General features: G+C 40.5%; 1 protein-coding gene across 4 annotated transcripts in view; it reads right to left on the bottom strand.

Annotated features, from left to right (window-relative positions):
• MAP3K20 (mitogen-activated protein kinase kinase kinase 20) overlaps nucleotides 1–16,710 on the bottom strand; it is a 179,778-nt gene that overhangs the window by 32,415 nt on the left and 130,653 nt on the right. For 3 of the 4 annotated variants that reach the window (XM_082629816.1, XM_082629817.1, XM_082629818.1), the window contains exons 11-14: nucleotides 14,316–14,451; nucleotides 2,129–2,173; nucleotides 268–298; nucleotides 31–170 (exon numbers count right to left, since the gene is read on the bottom strand). In XM_082629816.1, coding sequence (XP_082485942.1) covers nucleotides 31–170; nucleotides 268–298; nucleotides 2,129–2,173; nucleotides 14,316–14,451 — 352 coding nt within the window. Of the gene's footprint in view, nucleotides 1–30; nucleotides 171–267; nucleotides 299–2,128; nucleotides 2,174–4,961; nucleotides 10,762–14,315; nucleotides 14,452–16,710 lie in introns of those variants that run through there. The other variant, XM_082629819.1, reaches the window with a different exon arrangement.

Below are 16,710 nucleotides of genomic sequence, written 5' to 3'. Positions count from 1 at the left end.
CTGACTGAATGTTCTCCCTTTCTGAGGTACCTTTAAATGGATGATATGCCCCTTGGAGACGATGCCCATGTCTTTCAAGTCTTCTTCCTCGAGAAGAAGCAGTCGCTTTCCTGTAATGTTGTTTTCCTTAAACAAGTTCGCATACACGGTCATCTCCTCTGAAGTGTCACCTGAAGGGAGTGATTAGAAGACAGAATAAAATTAGACTCAATCACATCCCAAGCAAAGTTAACTCCATGAATTAAGAAGGTAAGTTTTTCCACTTGCCTTTTCTGACGAGCTGCTGAACCCAAAAATACTGTGGAAGAGAGGACATATATGGTTTTGAAGATTCATTCATGGTCAGTGGCCAGACTTAACAGTAAAACACATAGTTTTTCAATGGATTAAAGTACCTTTAATTCTTGCTCAACCACAAAGGGAAGACAGAAGACTTTCTCTTTACTGTTTTACAACTTCAAGGTTTCAAATTGGAGACATCCTCCCTTTGGGGGTCTTGGACCCTTGAGGGATCATTGGTTTTCCTCCTTATTTGAAAGATATTTAAAAATCCTTTCAAGAAGATTCTTACTTATGATGCTTTTTCCATTCATGTGCCAGTGGTCCCCTGGGTTGTTGAAGGGCACTGGTTTACCCAGGAATTGTATGAGTAAGAGGGACCACACGGCAGTGGACAGAAAGATGGATAAAATGCGTCCTCTGTTCTAGGCCTGGTCATGAAGTAGCTTTGTGGCCCAAGACAAGTTCAAGTGTGGAGCTTCCTACACAGAATGAGGTTGGACCCAGCAACCTCAGTCCTTGAACTTCCCTTGGCGTGTGTTTACCGTAGCGTCTCACACTATCCAGGTGAAGGGAGACAGAATGGGGGGCCACACCCAGGCCCACCAATTCTCTAGGGAGCCTTTGACCCTGGAATTTTATTTAAATGGTTTGAAAACCACTCAACCTCAGAGCAAAGACTAAAAATAGCTTTTAGAGCTCAGTGCCTTTTAAAATATTTCTTCTCAAAGGAGAAGGGCCAACTTTGCAGCTGGGGATAAAGGGATTATATCCAGGCCTGTGAAGAGGCGAGCCTAAGTCCTCTGTCCTTGTTAAGCAGGGCTGGCAGGAAAGTTAGAATCACCAGGACTCAGGGAATGGGAAATAGAGGCAACTGGTGCCAGCATACTTCCCCTGCAGAAGCCACAGAGATTAGCTTATCTGAAAGCAGTATTACTTCACCAGAAGACCAAGGGCTGGGAGGATGTGCCCTGGCCCAGAAACCAGTTGAGTCTGGTAAACCGTCCAGAGACCTTCCCAAGAGTTTCTAATAATGAGTTTGACTTTGGGGTACCTAGTCTATTTCCTGGGGTGTGGGCCTGCTGAGGCTGGCATACAAGCTTTTATTTTTTCCTTTTTCATTTAATGAAACCCTGAACTTATAAAATGGACCTGGACAGGCATAAACCCCTGAGGTCTCTGACCAAGAATTCTTGGACCTGTTTTTCACTTAAGGAAACAGATAGAGATAGAACAGGCTAAGCAGGATTGTTCCTCAGGGTCTCTACCCAGACTGTAGGGTGTGGGATTTCCTTTGGACTTAACTAGTCTGTTCACATCCTCCCCCAAACATGGGGCTTCTCCGGCTCCTGCTTCAGAGAATGCCTGGGAGCTCAGGTCTACTCCTTCTTGGGAAGGTCAGAGTAAAGATGGTAAAATGAACAGAGCTAAGGCACTGCCTTTACCAGTTCTTTCCCCACCATGGTTCAAGTCCATTCCTGGTCTTTTGGGAAAACTTAAGATCAATTTTTTTTCCAAGTATGTTTATTTAGTATCCTGGATCCCCCCTTTAACTGGTATTCATTACTGTATTCTGGAATACCTTTCAGAGCAAATAGGGAGGTGGAATCCTCTTGTAAGATTTGAAGAGATACTTGCTTTGCTCGAGGCCTTATTTTAAATCATTACTGCATTAAAAATAGAAAGACATGGAATTTGTCAACTTCTCCTACTTAACACTTTCCTAAGGCCCAAACCCCTCTCCCTGTTTTCTTTTTTTTTTTTTCCCCTCTCCCTGTATTTTTAACTTGTGGACAAATTTATGAACTACCTGCCCAGGTTAAATGAGGCATTAAAAGAAGCCGCTTACCACATCCTCTTCTGTCCAAGCACCAATCTCAAAGGAAGGCAGCAGCTGCATGGGAAATATGAATGAAATGGAAAAAAGAAGGAATATTATCACTGTCTTTTTGGTTTATCCCCACTTTTCAGTATTTTAGCTCTGGGCTGCTGCTCTGGCTTGGTTCCTCCCGCAGGTGGCATTGAATGGAAACCAGTTTTCCCAACCGTTAAGGAATTTCTCAGGGTTCCAAAGATGTTGCCCACAGAAGCCAAACCACCTCTCAGTAACAATTCATTGTGCTTGGTGAGCCGTGACAATGGGACTCTGCACATCTTGGGATTTTCTGCTCTTTGTACTTGGCACGCTGAGAGTAGTTTTACCTCCCACGAGAAGGCCTTGGCAGTCAAGGAATTTCTGACGTTTGTCAGATACCAGAGCCGTCTTCGGAATTCTCAGTCAACACGAAGATCGTTTGATCATTAATGAAAATTCCAAAGCAACCACTTGGTAACCAGATGTTTTACATGCTTATTTTTAGAGGGGAATTTCTAAGTGTTTAAATGTCTCAGTTGCACTATATTTTTAAAACCAAATATCAGAAGGACACGTAAAATTGGAGCCGTCCTAAGGAACCCAGGTTGCAGAGTTGCTCTAACTAAAACTAAACTAACCTAACCTCCCTCCCTGGCAAGTATACAAACATGAACGACAACTTTGCAAGAGGACTCCTGCCTGCCCATTTTCAGAGCCAAAGGGCTACTCGCTTCAATATATGCTCCATGGCCACAGACTAAATAAATACCTACGTAACGGGAAGAAAATCTGTGTCTTGTGACTTGAATTAGTTTGCTATAGCCATTAGTTTTAACCAACTTAACTTGCCGACATGGTTGGATTGCTCCTGAGGCAACATGGCAAAGTGTCTTTCAACCCCTGTTACAAATAGTATTTTTTGTGTGGGTGAGTTGAAAAAAAAAGAAGTTGGATTTGGTTACTTTTACCATTAGTGTAAAAATCAGAGGGTTGGGTGAGTTAATCCTTCTAATCTGCAGGTATTTTAAATTCACATGCTCAAAACCTTGCTAGGAAAGGCATGCCCCTGCCTTCAAGGAGCTTTTAATTTAAGGGGGGGTGGGTAAAGTAGGTATGGATTATACCTTGGGAGGAGTTCAAGGCCACCTTCATTTTGGTTTCCTCAGTGCCCAGCAGAGTGCCTGGCACACAATACCTGGTAAATTTTTGTTGAACAGTTTGTTGAATGAGTAAAACTGAAGGGTGCATTTACTATGATGCTAAATTCTCTGGTATAGAGTTCAATGTCTATGGCTATACCACGGAAAAGGGAGGGTTTCATACACTAACATGGGGGATGGAAGGCATAGTGGCTTGAGCTGGCACAGCAGGGCTAGAAGAGAGGTGACTCCTGGTGAGAAGCAACAAGGCAAGACACTGGCAGTGGTGGAGGCGGGACAGGAAGGAAGGATGGGCACGGCACGTTTGCCCAATGGGAGCTCCAGATACAGTGTGTGCATGTCCAAGGATAAAGGGGAACTGCGGCCAACTCTAGGGGGCCAGGCAGAATTATTTAAAAAACCCACTAGTTACAGTAAATCTGAATGCATAGAGTTTGAGACCTACAGATAAGTTGCAAGGGTATAAATCGCTACCACTCTATATGTACTCCGCTACCCTCATGTGCTCCGATTCCCACAGGACTGCCCTTTCCCTCTTCTGAAATACCTGGTGTTTGTAGTCACATGCACTCACCTGCTTTAATAATGTAGGAACGAAAGTGACTTGAGAAATAGGATCTAAAGCTGAACTTGATCAAAGAAAATACATGACAAGTTTTATTTCTTCACGGGGCAGCTGGATACAGCTGCAGAAACGTCATTCGCTTTTCCCATCACAGAATCAAATGTGAAATAAGGAACTTGTTTGATTAGTTTAAGAAACAACAGACTGCTTTACAGAGCCGTTTAAGGCTGCATCAAGGCTGGCTTTTAGAAGAAGTGAGGGTGTATGGAATGTTTTGATTTGTATATAATTCCCAAATGTTGTGCTGAGCAAAATTGATAAGTATTTCTTGAAAAAGGTTGTAAAGGAAACAACTAATCAAAACCAACAGGGCTTCCCTGGTGGCGCAGTGGTTGAGAGTCCGCCTGCCGATGCAGGGGACACGGGTTCGTGCCCCGGTCCGGGAGGATCCCACATGCCGCGGAGCGGCTGGGCCCGTGAGCCATGGCCGCTGAGCCTGCGCGTCCGGAGCCTGTGCTCCACAACGGGAGAGGCCACAACGGTGAGAGGCCCGCGTACCGCAAAAAAACCCAAAAAAACCCCCAACATCTTTGGTTTTCATGTCAGAAGGAGAGGAGAAAGAGTTCACTTGTGCTCTGAGGGTGGTTCACCAAGATGACGCCAAGGGAAAGGCACTGGATTCAGTGTGAGACTTGCTCTGGCAGGATTCTTGCATGCTGCTTGCAAAGATTAGTGAGAGGAAGGCTGGAGCCAGGCACTGCTTCAAGATGGTTTGAATTTGGCAGAACGGGGGAGAAGAGTTAATACCTCCAGCCACAGAGCGGCTTCCTGTTTCCTCTATGTCTGCTGTAACTTGTTACCATTATCAGTGTATCTGCTATAGGGTGAGATCTAAGCTTTTCTGTCTCTCTTTGGGGATAAAAAAAAAAAAATCCACCTTGTGACTGCTCCATCACTTTACAAATTCATTATTTACATTCCAATTGATTTCAGGAGAGAAGCTCACACTCATGGGCATGCGTGTGATAATGACTCCTTCAAAGGTTGTTGGGAATCCAATCTAACAAAGCTCTGATATACACAATAACACATAACAAAGGGATTTACTGTCAAAACGTTTATTGCAAAATGGAGTCTTAAAACAAAGGAAAGCAAAGAAAAGTTCACATCAAAATGAAATGTATGACACCGACTTGGATTTCTGAATACATTGTGGACTTTGTGTCGGAATATCAAATTCCAACGATGAAGTCAATAACTGAGTAGTCTTACCACACAAGAGTAAAATTTAATCTTCCATACAAACACGATACAAGATTTTGGCATAGGACTTGCTCAGAGTAACATTGCGATAGAATAGTTGAGAAAAACGTTTTGTTAAAAAAAAACCAATAAGGTGATAATGCCATCTATTCAAAGCTCACACTCAAAGAATATAAATATTTTCTATCATTTAGTACAAAAATTTTAAAACAGTGCAAAAGCAATATGTGCAGTGTATTGTATCTGACATTAAAAGATCTATTATTCTGCACACTATATAAAATAGTTAATGTAGGTGCCTGAAACTCTAGCTCTGAAGTAAATAATCACATGCCAGAAAGCTCCTCACAGGCCAAAGAGTGCAAACTAAGCTGGAGTCTGAGGAAACATAGCTAGTCCTCCAGATGTCCTGGTAGACGTTCATTTCTCATCAGAGAGGCTGCATCTACAGCTATCAGGCTATGTTACAATCAAAAGAACAGAACAGATTCTTCTCTCTGGAAATGCTTAACATCTAAACGGAAAAACAGTCTTACCCCAAAGCAGCAAAAGGTACCTGATTATAGAAAAATTATGCTTTATTATGTATGCGGTATAGTAGACTGCTAGTTTCAAAAGGCAGCAACAAGTCTAGTGTATCAAAAAGAAGGATCAAGATTTAACTCAGAGTAAGTTTTAAAATTATCTTTCATGAAATTCTGACCACTCCAATGAAACCTCTAAGAGCAAAGTTGTGTACATCGTAGTGCCATGAGAAATCGTTTTAGATCTCTCCCAAACCTTCCCCCACCCCAATTCCTTGATTTTCATGGGGATCAAGTTTGAATTCCCCAGCTGGTGTTAAAGTCTAACAAATATTAAAAAAAAAAAAAGTCTAACAAATCTACTGCATATTAAAAATCACTGGCTAATAGAAAGAAATGAAATTGAGTTATTTTGTAGTGAGGTGGATGGACCTAGAGTGTGTCATACAGAGTGAAGTAAGTCAGAAAGAGAAAAACCAATACCGTATGCTAACACATATATATGGAATCTAAAAAAAAATGACAAAATGGTTCTGAAGAACCTAGGGGCAGGACAGGAATAAAGACGCAGACATAGAGAACGGACTTGAGGACACAGGGAGGAGGAAGGGTAAGCTGGGACAAAGTGAGAGAGTGGCAGTGACATATATACACTACCAAATGTAAAACAGACAGCTAGTGGGAAGCAGCCGCATAGCACAGGGAGATCAGCTTGGTGCTTTGTGTCCACCTAGAGGGGTGGGATAGGGAGGGTGGGAGGGAGATAGATGCAAGAGGGAGGGGATATGGGGATATATGTATATGTATAGTGATTCACTTTGTTATACAGCAGAAACTAACACACCACTGTAAAGCAATTATACTCCAGTAAAGATGTTAAAAAACAAAAACAACACAAAAACTGATCTGAAAAGTGAATTAAAAGTTGTATAATTAACATCTTCATTAGAAATTCTGCATATGGCTAATAAATATTTCTTTTAAAATTTAATAAGGCTAATAATAGAGTCTAAAGTCTTCTAAATCATCTTCATAGATCAAGTGAAACCACTTTAAGATTCTGTTTATATGATGCAGATTTCAGGGATGTTCAAAACCCTAGAAAGACACTGATTTGGAACAGAAACTAAAATAGCCAGAGCCATATAGTAATTATCTATAGCCCAATTTTAGGTTAGAACATTTCAAGCTTATCACTGAGGTTATCAATTCTGCTGTGTCCAAAATCTCTGCAGTTTCTTGATGGCAGAGTATTGAGCTATGACCATCTCTGGAATTTCTGTGAGGAAAATGGCAGCATTTGAGAGATTAGAGAAATATTACCTGAATGATGGTAAACCTAGGTCTGGGTTATTACCTTTCTCTTTTGGCCTTATTTGGCTGCTTTTATTAATGCACCAAAACCTTATGTATAATCATAATAGATCTAATTATTATTATACATTTTTATTTAATGTAAATTTTTAAAAATGTCCATCCCATTCATTTCATATGTTCTAAATTTATTTCCGGTTATTCTCAAATGAGAGACAAGGTTTACACTCTTTTTTTTTTTTTTTTTTAAGGTTTACACTCTTACATAAGGTGCACAGATCCCAAAATCAGCTCACAGAGATTCCATTATGGGTAAGGCCTTTCCTGACCACACTTCAAAGTCCACAATATTCCCCTATGGGCCTCATCCTTCCCTGCTTCATTTCCCAGCGTGCACTTATCAAATGTTTACTACATGATGCATTTGTTCTGTTTGTTGTCCATCTCCGCTTGCTAGCCTGTAAGCTCCACAAGTGCAGATTTTCATCTAGCTGTTCCCTAGAACGGTACTGGGCGCAAAGGAGGGGCTCAATGAATACTGGTGGGATGGATGACTTTACCTTGACCTGGGAAGGTGTGCAATGACAGGCTGTGAACTACCTGGTCTCTGGCCCTCCTTCAGGTTACGTGGCGCAGAGCCCCAGGGCATGCTGGGAAGTCAAGAGCTGAAAACCATCCCCTCTGCTCCACTCCCAGATCTTCTGCTTGACTGGCTCGTCTTGAATCAAGGAGGACTCCTCCATGTCTGAGTGCAGACAGGATGCCTGTTCATGTTTGCACCTGTTTGTCACCAGCAATATACTGTGCTGTGTGTGTATCTGTGTCTATGTTGGCATAGACACAGGAAGTGTTATCAGATTGGGTATGTGGGGAACTCATCTTCTAGGGGAAACGTTTACCTCTTCTTTCTGTGTTTGCCTGGTCTGTGGGTGGTAGCAAGGCCTGCAAACACCTCAGACTAGCTAAACCTTGCCATGTGCCTGGTCTTCAAAGGGCGACAGAGTAGATCGGCTCGTGCAGCTTACGTTCTAAAGATGTCCTCTTTATCTTCCCTGAAAGCTATTCACTTTAACTTTCATCTCATCCTACTCAACAAATAGCACTTGAAATTGATAGTTTCGTTTTCCGGGTTACAGAAGCCACTTATTTTTCAGTCTCTTTTCACTGGCATAGTTAACAGTAGCTAACATTAACTGACCACTTACCATTGGCCTGGTACTGTGTTAAATGCTTTACATGTATCATTTTATTTAATCCTCACAACAATCCTTTAAGTAAGTACTATTACCATTCTCAAGTTAAAGGTGAGCAGACATACAAGTTAAATAATTTGCCCAAGATTGCACAGAGATTCTGAATCACGATCTGACTCCAGATCCTTCTATTTATCACTATTCTATACAGACTGGTCTACATTTCACACCCAGAACTTTTTTTTTTTTTTTTTGCGGTACGCGGGCCTCTCACTGTTGTGGCCTCTCCCGTTGCGGAGCACAGGCTCCGGACGCGCAGGCTCAGCGGCCATGGCTCACGGGCCCAGCCGCTCCGCGGCATGTGGGATCCTCCCGGACCGGGGCCTGCATCGGCAGGCGGACTCTCAACCACTGTGCCACCAGGGAAGCCCCCAGAGCATTTTATTAGTAATGTTTCTCTAAATAAAGCTGGCACAGAGTACTGATCATTTTGTGGTATTTTCCACCCTTAATGGGGATTGGAAGCATCTCATGCTTCAAATTCCAGGAGGCTTTTTATGATCAAATATACTTGGAAATAGTATTAGATAATATCTATGATGATATCCTTTCTTAAATCTTCTATGGGCTTCCCTGGTGGCACAGTGGTTAAGAATCCACCTGCTAATGCAGGGGACACAGGTTCGAGCCCTGGTCTGGGAAGATCCCACATGACGCGGAGCAACTAAGCCCGTGTGCCACAACTACTGAGCCTGCGCGCCACAGCTACTGAAACCCGTGTGCCTAGAGCCTGTGCTCCACAATGAGAGAAGTCACTGCAATGAGAAGCCTGCACACCGCAATGAAGAGTAGCCCCCGCTCGCCGCAACTAGAGAAAGCCCGCGCGCAGCAATGAAGACCCAATGCAGCCAAAAATAAAATTAAAAAAAAAAAAAAACCTCCATAAAAAGAACCACCCAAAGTACTTTGGTTTAATAGTCAAATGAACGGCACTGCTTTCAAATTTAGACTGAAAAAAACGTCTTTCTTTGTTCTTTTGCCTTTCTGTATGTACATAACTACAAATGTTTTGTAGTTTTTTAATAGAGTGTTTTATAGTTTAAACAAGCTTTGACCATTCTGTGATAACACTCTGAGAATATCTCTCTGGCTAGCTAGGTTTTCAGAGCAGCACCTACATTTACTTCTCTTTAACACTAGCATGGCTGAGTCAGGGTTAAAAAAAAGAGAAATCTGGAAGGCTAGATCTGCTATAAAAAGGACCCTTCATTCTGCTCTTTTGCCTAAGTAAGGACAGCTTATCTTTGCTATTCTTTTTATAATATTTAGTTCCGTCTTTAAAATATCTCTACATGTATTTAGAATCCAGGATTCTCATGCCCCTCTGGAAAACAAACACACATGCATACACCCCTACCCCCGTATTAACACTCACACTGCCTGAAGTGTGATCCCTTACCCTCTCTTTCTCTTTGTATAAAGTATAAGCTAAGCCTTAGATGACAGTGTGCTGTTAAGAAGCTTCTAGAGCGAGCACTGGTATGAAAGTGCCACAACATCTGCTGTTGGTTTCAAGTTAGAGTATTTCTCCTGCAAACATACTACTGAAAACATCTCTTGGGTTTTACTTTCAGTAGTTGTGCTATTAAGTATTAAAAATCCTCAGCACTTAGGTATTTCTGGAGAAGTATTTGTTAGAACCTCCTTTCATTTCAATTTTTTTATTGTTGGATTTTGTAGTCACTATCAATTATTTCTGACAGTATGGTGTATTGCCATAAGGGAAAAAAACATAGTATGTTACAAGAAAATCAAGTGTCAAAGAAGAATTAGGAGTTAAGAGTGCTTGTTCAAAATGTAAGTTTTTTAAAGCAACTGAATAAATCAAATCAAATCAAACTATAATGTATTCGTTTTTAAAAAGCCAGAATGTCATTAGTTAAAAAATGCTATATTACATATAGAATCACAGGTTTCTATAATCAGGCACCACATTTGCTGATTCATTGAATAGACCTTTTTGGCTTCATCCCCTCCCCCCTTTTCTGTAAGCAAAGACAAATCAAAAGTAAAATCGTAAAGAAATGACTGTCATATAAATGTGATTGGCCTAAAAATGTAGTGCTTGGTTTTCTACCTCCTTACTGGTTTTTGTACAGACTGAGATAACACGTTTCTTTTGTTTTCCCGGACATTTTCAATTTTATTACTTTGCTCTCTGCTTTCATTCACTATCGTTATCCATGTCATTATCCTCCTCATCACCGTCATCATCACCATCATCATCACCTTCTGACAAGTCAAAATCACTGAACCCCAGGGCCATGTTGACCTTCTTCCCCCTTCTCTTAGATGTAGTTTTGGAAGAATTCTGCTTGGCTTGCATGTTTATCTGCATCCCAGAATGCAGCACAGCTCCTGCTTTGTTCATTGAGAAGATATCCCCAAAGCCCATCAGCATCATGGCCTGCAGACTTTGGTTCATGCCATGGCCCTCCCCGTTACTTGTTGCTGTGATCTGACATGACATCTCTGCACTGTTTGACTCCTCTGTCTTAGATTCAAAGTAAGACTCCTCAGACATTCTTGCAGCAAGAGGCAAGAGAAGCTATCAGGAGGGAAGAAAGGATAGAAGTAAAAAGAGAAATTAGGACCAATTTATGTCAAGGAAACAGATACCACAAAATCAGTGGGTGCTGCACAGAGGTAAATGATTAGTGAAATAAATGAATGTAAGGGATTATTTGAGAATTTATTTAATGGCAGGTTTGGCTCCAGCGTGTTTACCATAATTGATAAATGACAGAGTAAATCACAACCAAAGGTTTGCAAAGCACCACAGCAAGCCAAATTTCAAATAGGAAGGAAGTTGTAAGTTTTAAGCCCTCATTTTCCTTAAAACAAAGTAGTTTTTAGAATTTCTCTCAATTTTTCCCAATTTGACGTTCATATGGGAAACATTTAGTTAACTATTATATTAAAAGAGAAATTAAGTAGAGATTAAATCTCGAGTTAAAAAAAATAAACAAGAAACCTTGGACCAAAGAAGAAAAGCTTAGAGGAAGCATAAAAACAGTTTAGCAGTCAATTGGGAGATTTGGGTCATTAGCTACCTTTTTAGCTAGATTAAGTATCTATAAACTAATAAACAGTCTGGAATTCACTTGTCTTCCTTTATTATTTATTACAGCCAGATATAATACTTGTTATCCAATTTATGAAATAATTCACTTGTAAACAAATTCTAGATTGTCTCTAACATTTAAGTTATAAACAAGTATGTAAATACATGTGAAAACTGGGAGGAAAGGAAATTAGTATTAATTTAGATTGTTACCTTTGTCTCTGTTCCCTACAAGTTTCCTTCTTTTAGCAGAATTTTTTTCTAGGAATTCTTCTCAGAGCGGATACAGACATTTATTTTCAATCTTACATAATTATTTTAAACAGCCGACCTATTTCCATAAATGTTGTTCATTTCAGGGGTAAAACTGTTAGGATCTCAAAGTGTTACTGCCTCTCCCTTTGAGAAAGAAGCAAATTAAGGCTTATATTTTGATGCTGTTTAAATAAGGGTAAAAAAGTAATATAACTCTGGGATGACCTTCATATTCTGCATGTAAAGGTACTTTTTAGGACCAATTTCCTAATTTTTAAATTAAAGTTGGAATCAAGTTTTTTTTAAAAAAACTATCTTAACTCCGTTAGGAAAAGACCTCTACAGTCATTAGTTCAATCAGAACTTCATATAATTCAACTAAAAAGCAGAAGTTACATGGAAGAAAGAAATTGTTTTAGATCCTTTAACGCCGGAAACGGGCTATTACTTTCCTTGCAGTCAAATTTCCCAGCCTCTCAAATTTGTTTTCAATTGTTAGATACTCTCAGGATCTCTTTGCTGCTTATCTATTTTATTATTTCATAGGTCTTTCCTCACATTATGTTAAGATCTCAACAAATGCCTCTTAAATAAGCTATTATTTTTAAAAGAAGTAAAATTTCTACATCAAGCTACAACAATCATTAAAAATAAACATCGTTCATATTTGTGTATGGAAAATTCACCTTCCCAAATATCTTTAACTAATGTTTTAATTTCAGGAAAGAAAGCAGTGTCCTTCCTTGAAATAAATGCAGTAATACAATTTTTTATGACGTTACTTAAATATTAAATTTTATAATTAAGATGAGGCTACACAGAGAAAACCTCAATCTCCAGTCGCTTCCTTTTAAAAAAGGTTTATTCTATCAGTCTCTCAGAAACCTCATTTAAAGTCAACTAGAAACTGATGTGAGGATAAAAGAAAATACCTACTTATAAAATACCTGAGCACAAACCTTTCCTTCAGAAATACCAGCTCTATGAAGAAGAGACGTTAAAAGCAAGTACTGTACAGAAAGAAAACTTAGCCTTCATAAGTAAAAAAAAGGAAGAAAATCTCATTGAGATCGTGCTGCATGCTGTCCATTGTTAGATGGTAGCCTTCAGAGCAGTTCCTTTACAGAGTTTTCTGCATTTAAAACGCAAGCATACAACCCACTGTGCACTCAGAGTTTTTCATCATTTATTATATAACTGCCTTACTAATAGCAATAATGTGTGCAAGGCAGCCCATAATTTCTTGGCAAAACTAATGCCAGTAAACTAAAGAAAGGCTCTAAAGCATACTTTAATGGGTCCTTTAAAGTTTTTTCTTGAAATGCTACATTTAGAAAGAGTCAAGCCATGCAATGCTTTATAGCTTAAGATTTCAATGTACTTAAAAAATCCCCACAACTCTCAGACTTCAGAAGATGGCCGTATTTTTGCCTCTCATCAGCTCTGGGAGAAGCAGTGTTCCCTTGAAGATCCTTAAGGTAATGCTTTCTGAGTCTGCCTGTTGGTACCAATTCAACCAGAACAGGAAACTTTCCTTAACTTCTTTCTTGAGAACCAAGTTAAAATTCACTGAACTTATAAGATGTGGTACTGTTTTAATGTCCCATGACAGTCTTATGCATAGAAATTCAGTTCTTACTTTGGGATTCCCTGGATAACCAAAGTCATTTTTGAAAAAGTTAAATCTGATAATAAACATTTAACTTCACTGTATTTTCCTTTTTTGGAAATCAGGTTATTTCTCCACATAAATTGGAAAAGGAGGCAAACTATTTTATTCTTTAGACACTGGAAAATACTTTGCAGTTGGGCATTGGCTGCTAAATGGAGATTAAGACTTTTAAAAATAGGAAAGTTTTTTGAAGATCACAAAGTGAAGGGCATTTAAGAATTTTTTTTGGTATAATCACCATAGCAACTATCAAAAATGAATTTAAAGTACATAACAAGTGTATTTTAATCTTATTATTACTTGTGATCTTAAAGTGGACATAATATTGCCCATTAAACCCCCTGGAAAAGCCAATGATAAATTTATACTTAATTCCTAAAATAATAAATTATTTAAAATAGGGAAGAATGCTGAAATTTCACTAGACTTTAATATATCATGTTAACATATAAGCTCATGGTAAGTATATAAATAGCAAAATCCTTACAAAGAATTTTTATCTTAGTCCAAATACAGGACTTGGAAAAAAACCAAGATATTTTTTGGTGGAGTAAATACTGGAAGCTTGTCCTGAGAGAAGTCTTTTTCCGATCTTTTGCTGCCCATGATTGTGACCCTAAATTGAGCAAGGAATATTAATTCTCGTCATTTATAGGTCATTAAGTTAGCTCTCTTTTAGAAGGAAAACTCGGTTAAGTTCTGACACATCAACGACTTTCTCAGACAGCTAGCTGCCTTGGTATAACATTTATTAATTACCGATGGACTCTAAAGAGTTAATCAGCCTTGAGGCACAGGCTCTGGGGATCTAGCAGATGGTGTGAAAATACACTGAATTTTATTTTTGTAATTCTAATATACAAACACACTGACAGAATAACAGTTCTCAGAGAAAGAGCCAGAAATAGGCTAAGCTTTCCTTCTAAATTTCTGGCATTTTGTTAATTGAAAAGAGATAGGAGCGCTACGGGAGTATAAATGTGGATCCTTTAATGTAGAGGCACAAGGCAGGAAGTGAGGAGGCAGCGGGGGAGGGGGGAGGGGTGCCATGCTGCCATGCTCAGCCAGCCTCCTAAGTGCGGGATCCGTGAACCCTGCAGGGAGCACTCACCGGGGTGTTGGACTGTTCCGTCAGCTTTTGCTCCCACATCTTTAGCCGTCTTTCTCGTTCTTTGAGCTCCTGCTCTTTAAAGCTGAGGTCACGTTCTAGTTTCTTCAGCCTCTCAAGAGTTGCTTCAATTTCACACCTGCACAGGGATATAACTCGTTTAAGTCTCAACTTTGCTGAAGAGGTGTTACATGCTGAGGGGTCCATCACAATGCTTAATCAAAGGAATAGGCTAAACCTGTGCTTTGAAACCAAACAGTAAACGAGCAGAGAATAGGAAATCTTTCATATCCTTCAAAATCACCAGGTAGTTTCTAGCTTGGAAACATAAGCTCAGAATACTTTCTCAAAGCAGTGAAGAACCACTGGGTGGGGCCTGAGCTATGGAGCTGGTGTCTTGGTTTAGCCATTTAATAAATGCTTATGGTCAGGAATTCCCTGGCAGTCCAGTGGTTAAGACTTGGGCTTTTGGGACTTCCCTGGTGGCGCAGTGGTTAAGAATCCACCTGCCAATCAGGGGACACAGGTTCGAGCCCTGGTCCGGGAAGATCCCACATGCCGTGGAGCAACTAAGCCCGTGAGCCACAACTACTGAGCCTGTGCTCTAGAGCCCATGAGCCACAACTACTGAAGCCCGCATGCCTAGAGCCTGTGCTCCGCAACAAGGAAGCCACTGCAACGAGAAGCCCGCGCACTGCAACCAAGAGTAGCCCCCACTCGCCGCAACCAGAGAAAGCCCGCATGCAGCAACGAAGACCCAACTCAGCCAAAAATAAATAAGTAAGTAAGAATAAATTTATTTTTAAAAAAAAGAAAAAAGACTTGGGCTTTCACTGCCGTGGACCCAGGTTTGATCCCTGGTCGGGGAACTAAGATCCCACAAGCCGCACGGTGCAGCCAAAAAAAAAAATGCTTACGGTCATCTGGCTCTATTATATATTATCTCATCTTATTCTCATTACAGCCCCAAGAAACAGGTACTAATCTCACAAAGAGAGAGATGGGAAAATGACACTCCAGTTAGATGATCACTGTCACACCACTAGTAAGTTCACCTTAGCCTGTTCACTGAGTAGCTCAAGTAACTGACTGATTAACTTGACTCGGTCTCCTCAGTTGTACGGGGTGGTAGTTATCTTCTATCAGGGCTCCACAACTTGCCTGATCCTAATAATTACCTGGGCAAAACATACAACAAAACATAGATTCCTAAGACCCTTCCTCAGAGCTCAGGATTCAGTAGGGCTGGGTAGGGCTTAGGAATCTCCATTATCTGATAAAACAGCCAGGTCGTTTTTTGACAATCAGGCAAGTGTGGGAATCCTGGGCCAGATGAACTCTAAGGTTCCTTTTAACTCTAATAATTTTAAAAGCAAGTTAGCTTCCTCCTTAGTCTCTATGGGCTGACCAACCTCACCACCTGGAACAATATGTCCAGTTACAGAGACCTGTCCTTTATAGAGACTGAAATTGGTAAGACGGCTCAGGGCAGGTTTTTTTCTCCTTCAGGGCTGTCATCATGTTTAAGTCTAAATGTATGCTCTGAGAGTGGGAAGTTCTTCCCCTTCAGTTTCTGAAGAGCCTGTGAGAAAAGCAACGGTAATGAGAGACTGAGAGAAAGAAGAAGAGACCGAGAGGGAGGGAGGGAAGCAGAGCGAAGGGTGGACGGAAGGGCTAGCGAAGGCGCAGAGAGAAGGACGCGGAACAAGGGACTGGAAAGAGAAGCCGGTTGGAGATCAGCTGCTGAGCCAACAGCTGCTCCCACGCGCCCCTGGGACACACCTACACGTCCGACTGTGCGATCCTGGTTGGGACTTTGACTACAGAAGGTAGATGCCCCCAGATCTAAGTTGATGACTGTATGTCACCAAAGTCTGCCTTTTTATGTCCAGGGAAAATCAGAATAAGTGGACAGCTTATCCCAATGCCCTTGTAGATGAGAAGCAGATAAAGGAAAACAAAAAGGTTCTGGGTATTAATTGGCAAAACCCAACTCCGAGAACAGCTACTGAGGTGTTTCTGGACTTGGGCTCCATGTTTTACTTCCCTGGCTGTCTGCAAAGTACCTCAGAGCAAGGGAGGCGGGAAAGTAAGTGGAAAAGCCTCTGCTGTCAACCCCGTCCCTTTTTATTGGTGCCATCTGAAAATTATAAAGCCAGGTAAGTCAAGTCACACTAGAGTCCCTAAGGAAAGGCAGTAAATCAGTCATCTTTCAAAATGATGACTGTATCCTAAAATCCAAATTTTATCCCTGATATTTCAGACAAAATATGATGCCCATTTATAAATAAGTGTTTTTAGTTTTCACATGGAGGATTAAGGAAAAAAACACAGTGTAGAAAACCTTAGGTTAAAACTTTTGTAACAAAAAGGAAAGAAAGAACGAGCCATCTTCAAT

This window comes from Mesoplodon mirus (genome assembly GCF_964341445.2).
Source record: "Mesoplodon mirus genome assembly, chromosome: 8".
NCBI classification, from domain to species: Eukaryota; Metazoa; Chordata; class Mammalia; order Artiodactyla; family Ziphiidae; genus Mesoplodon; species Mesoplodon mirus.
Note: the sequence above shows the minus strand (reverse complement) of the source record. Positions and strands in the feature narration are given on the sequence as shown.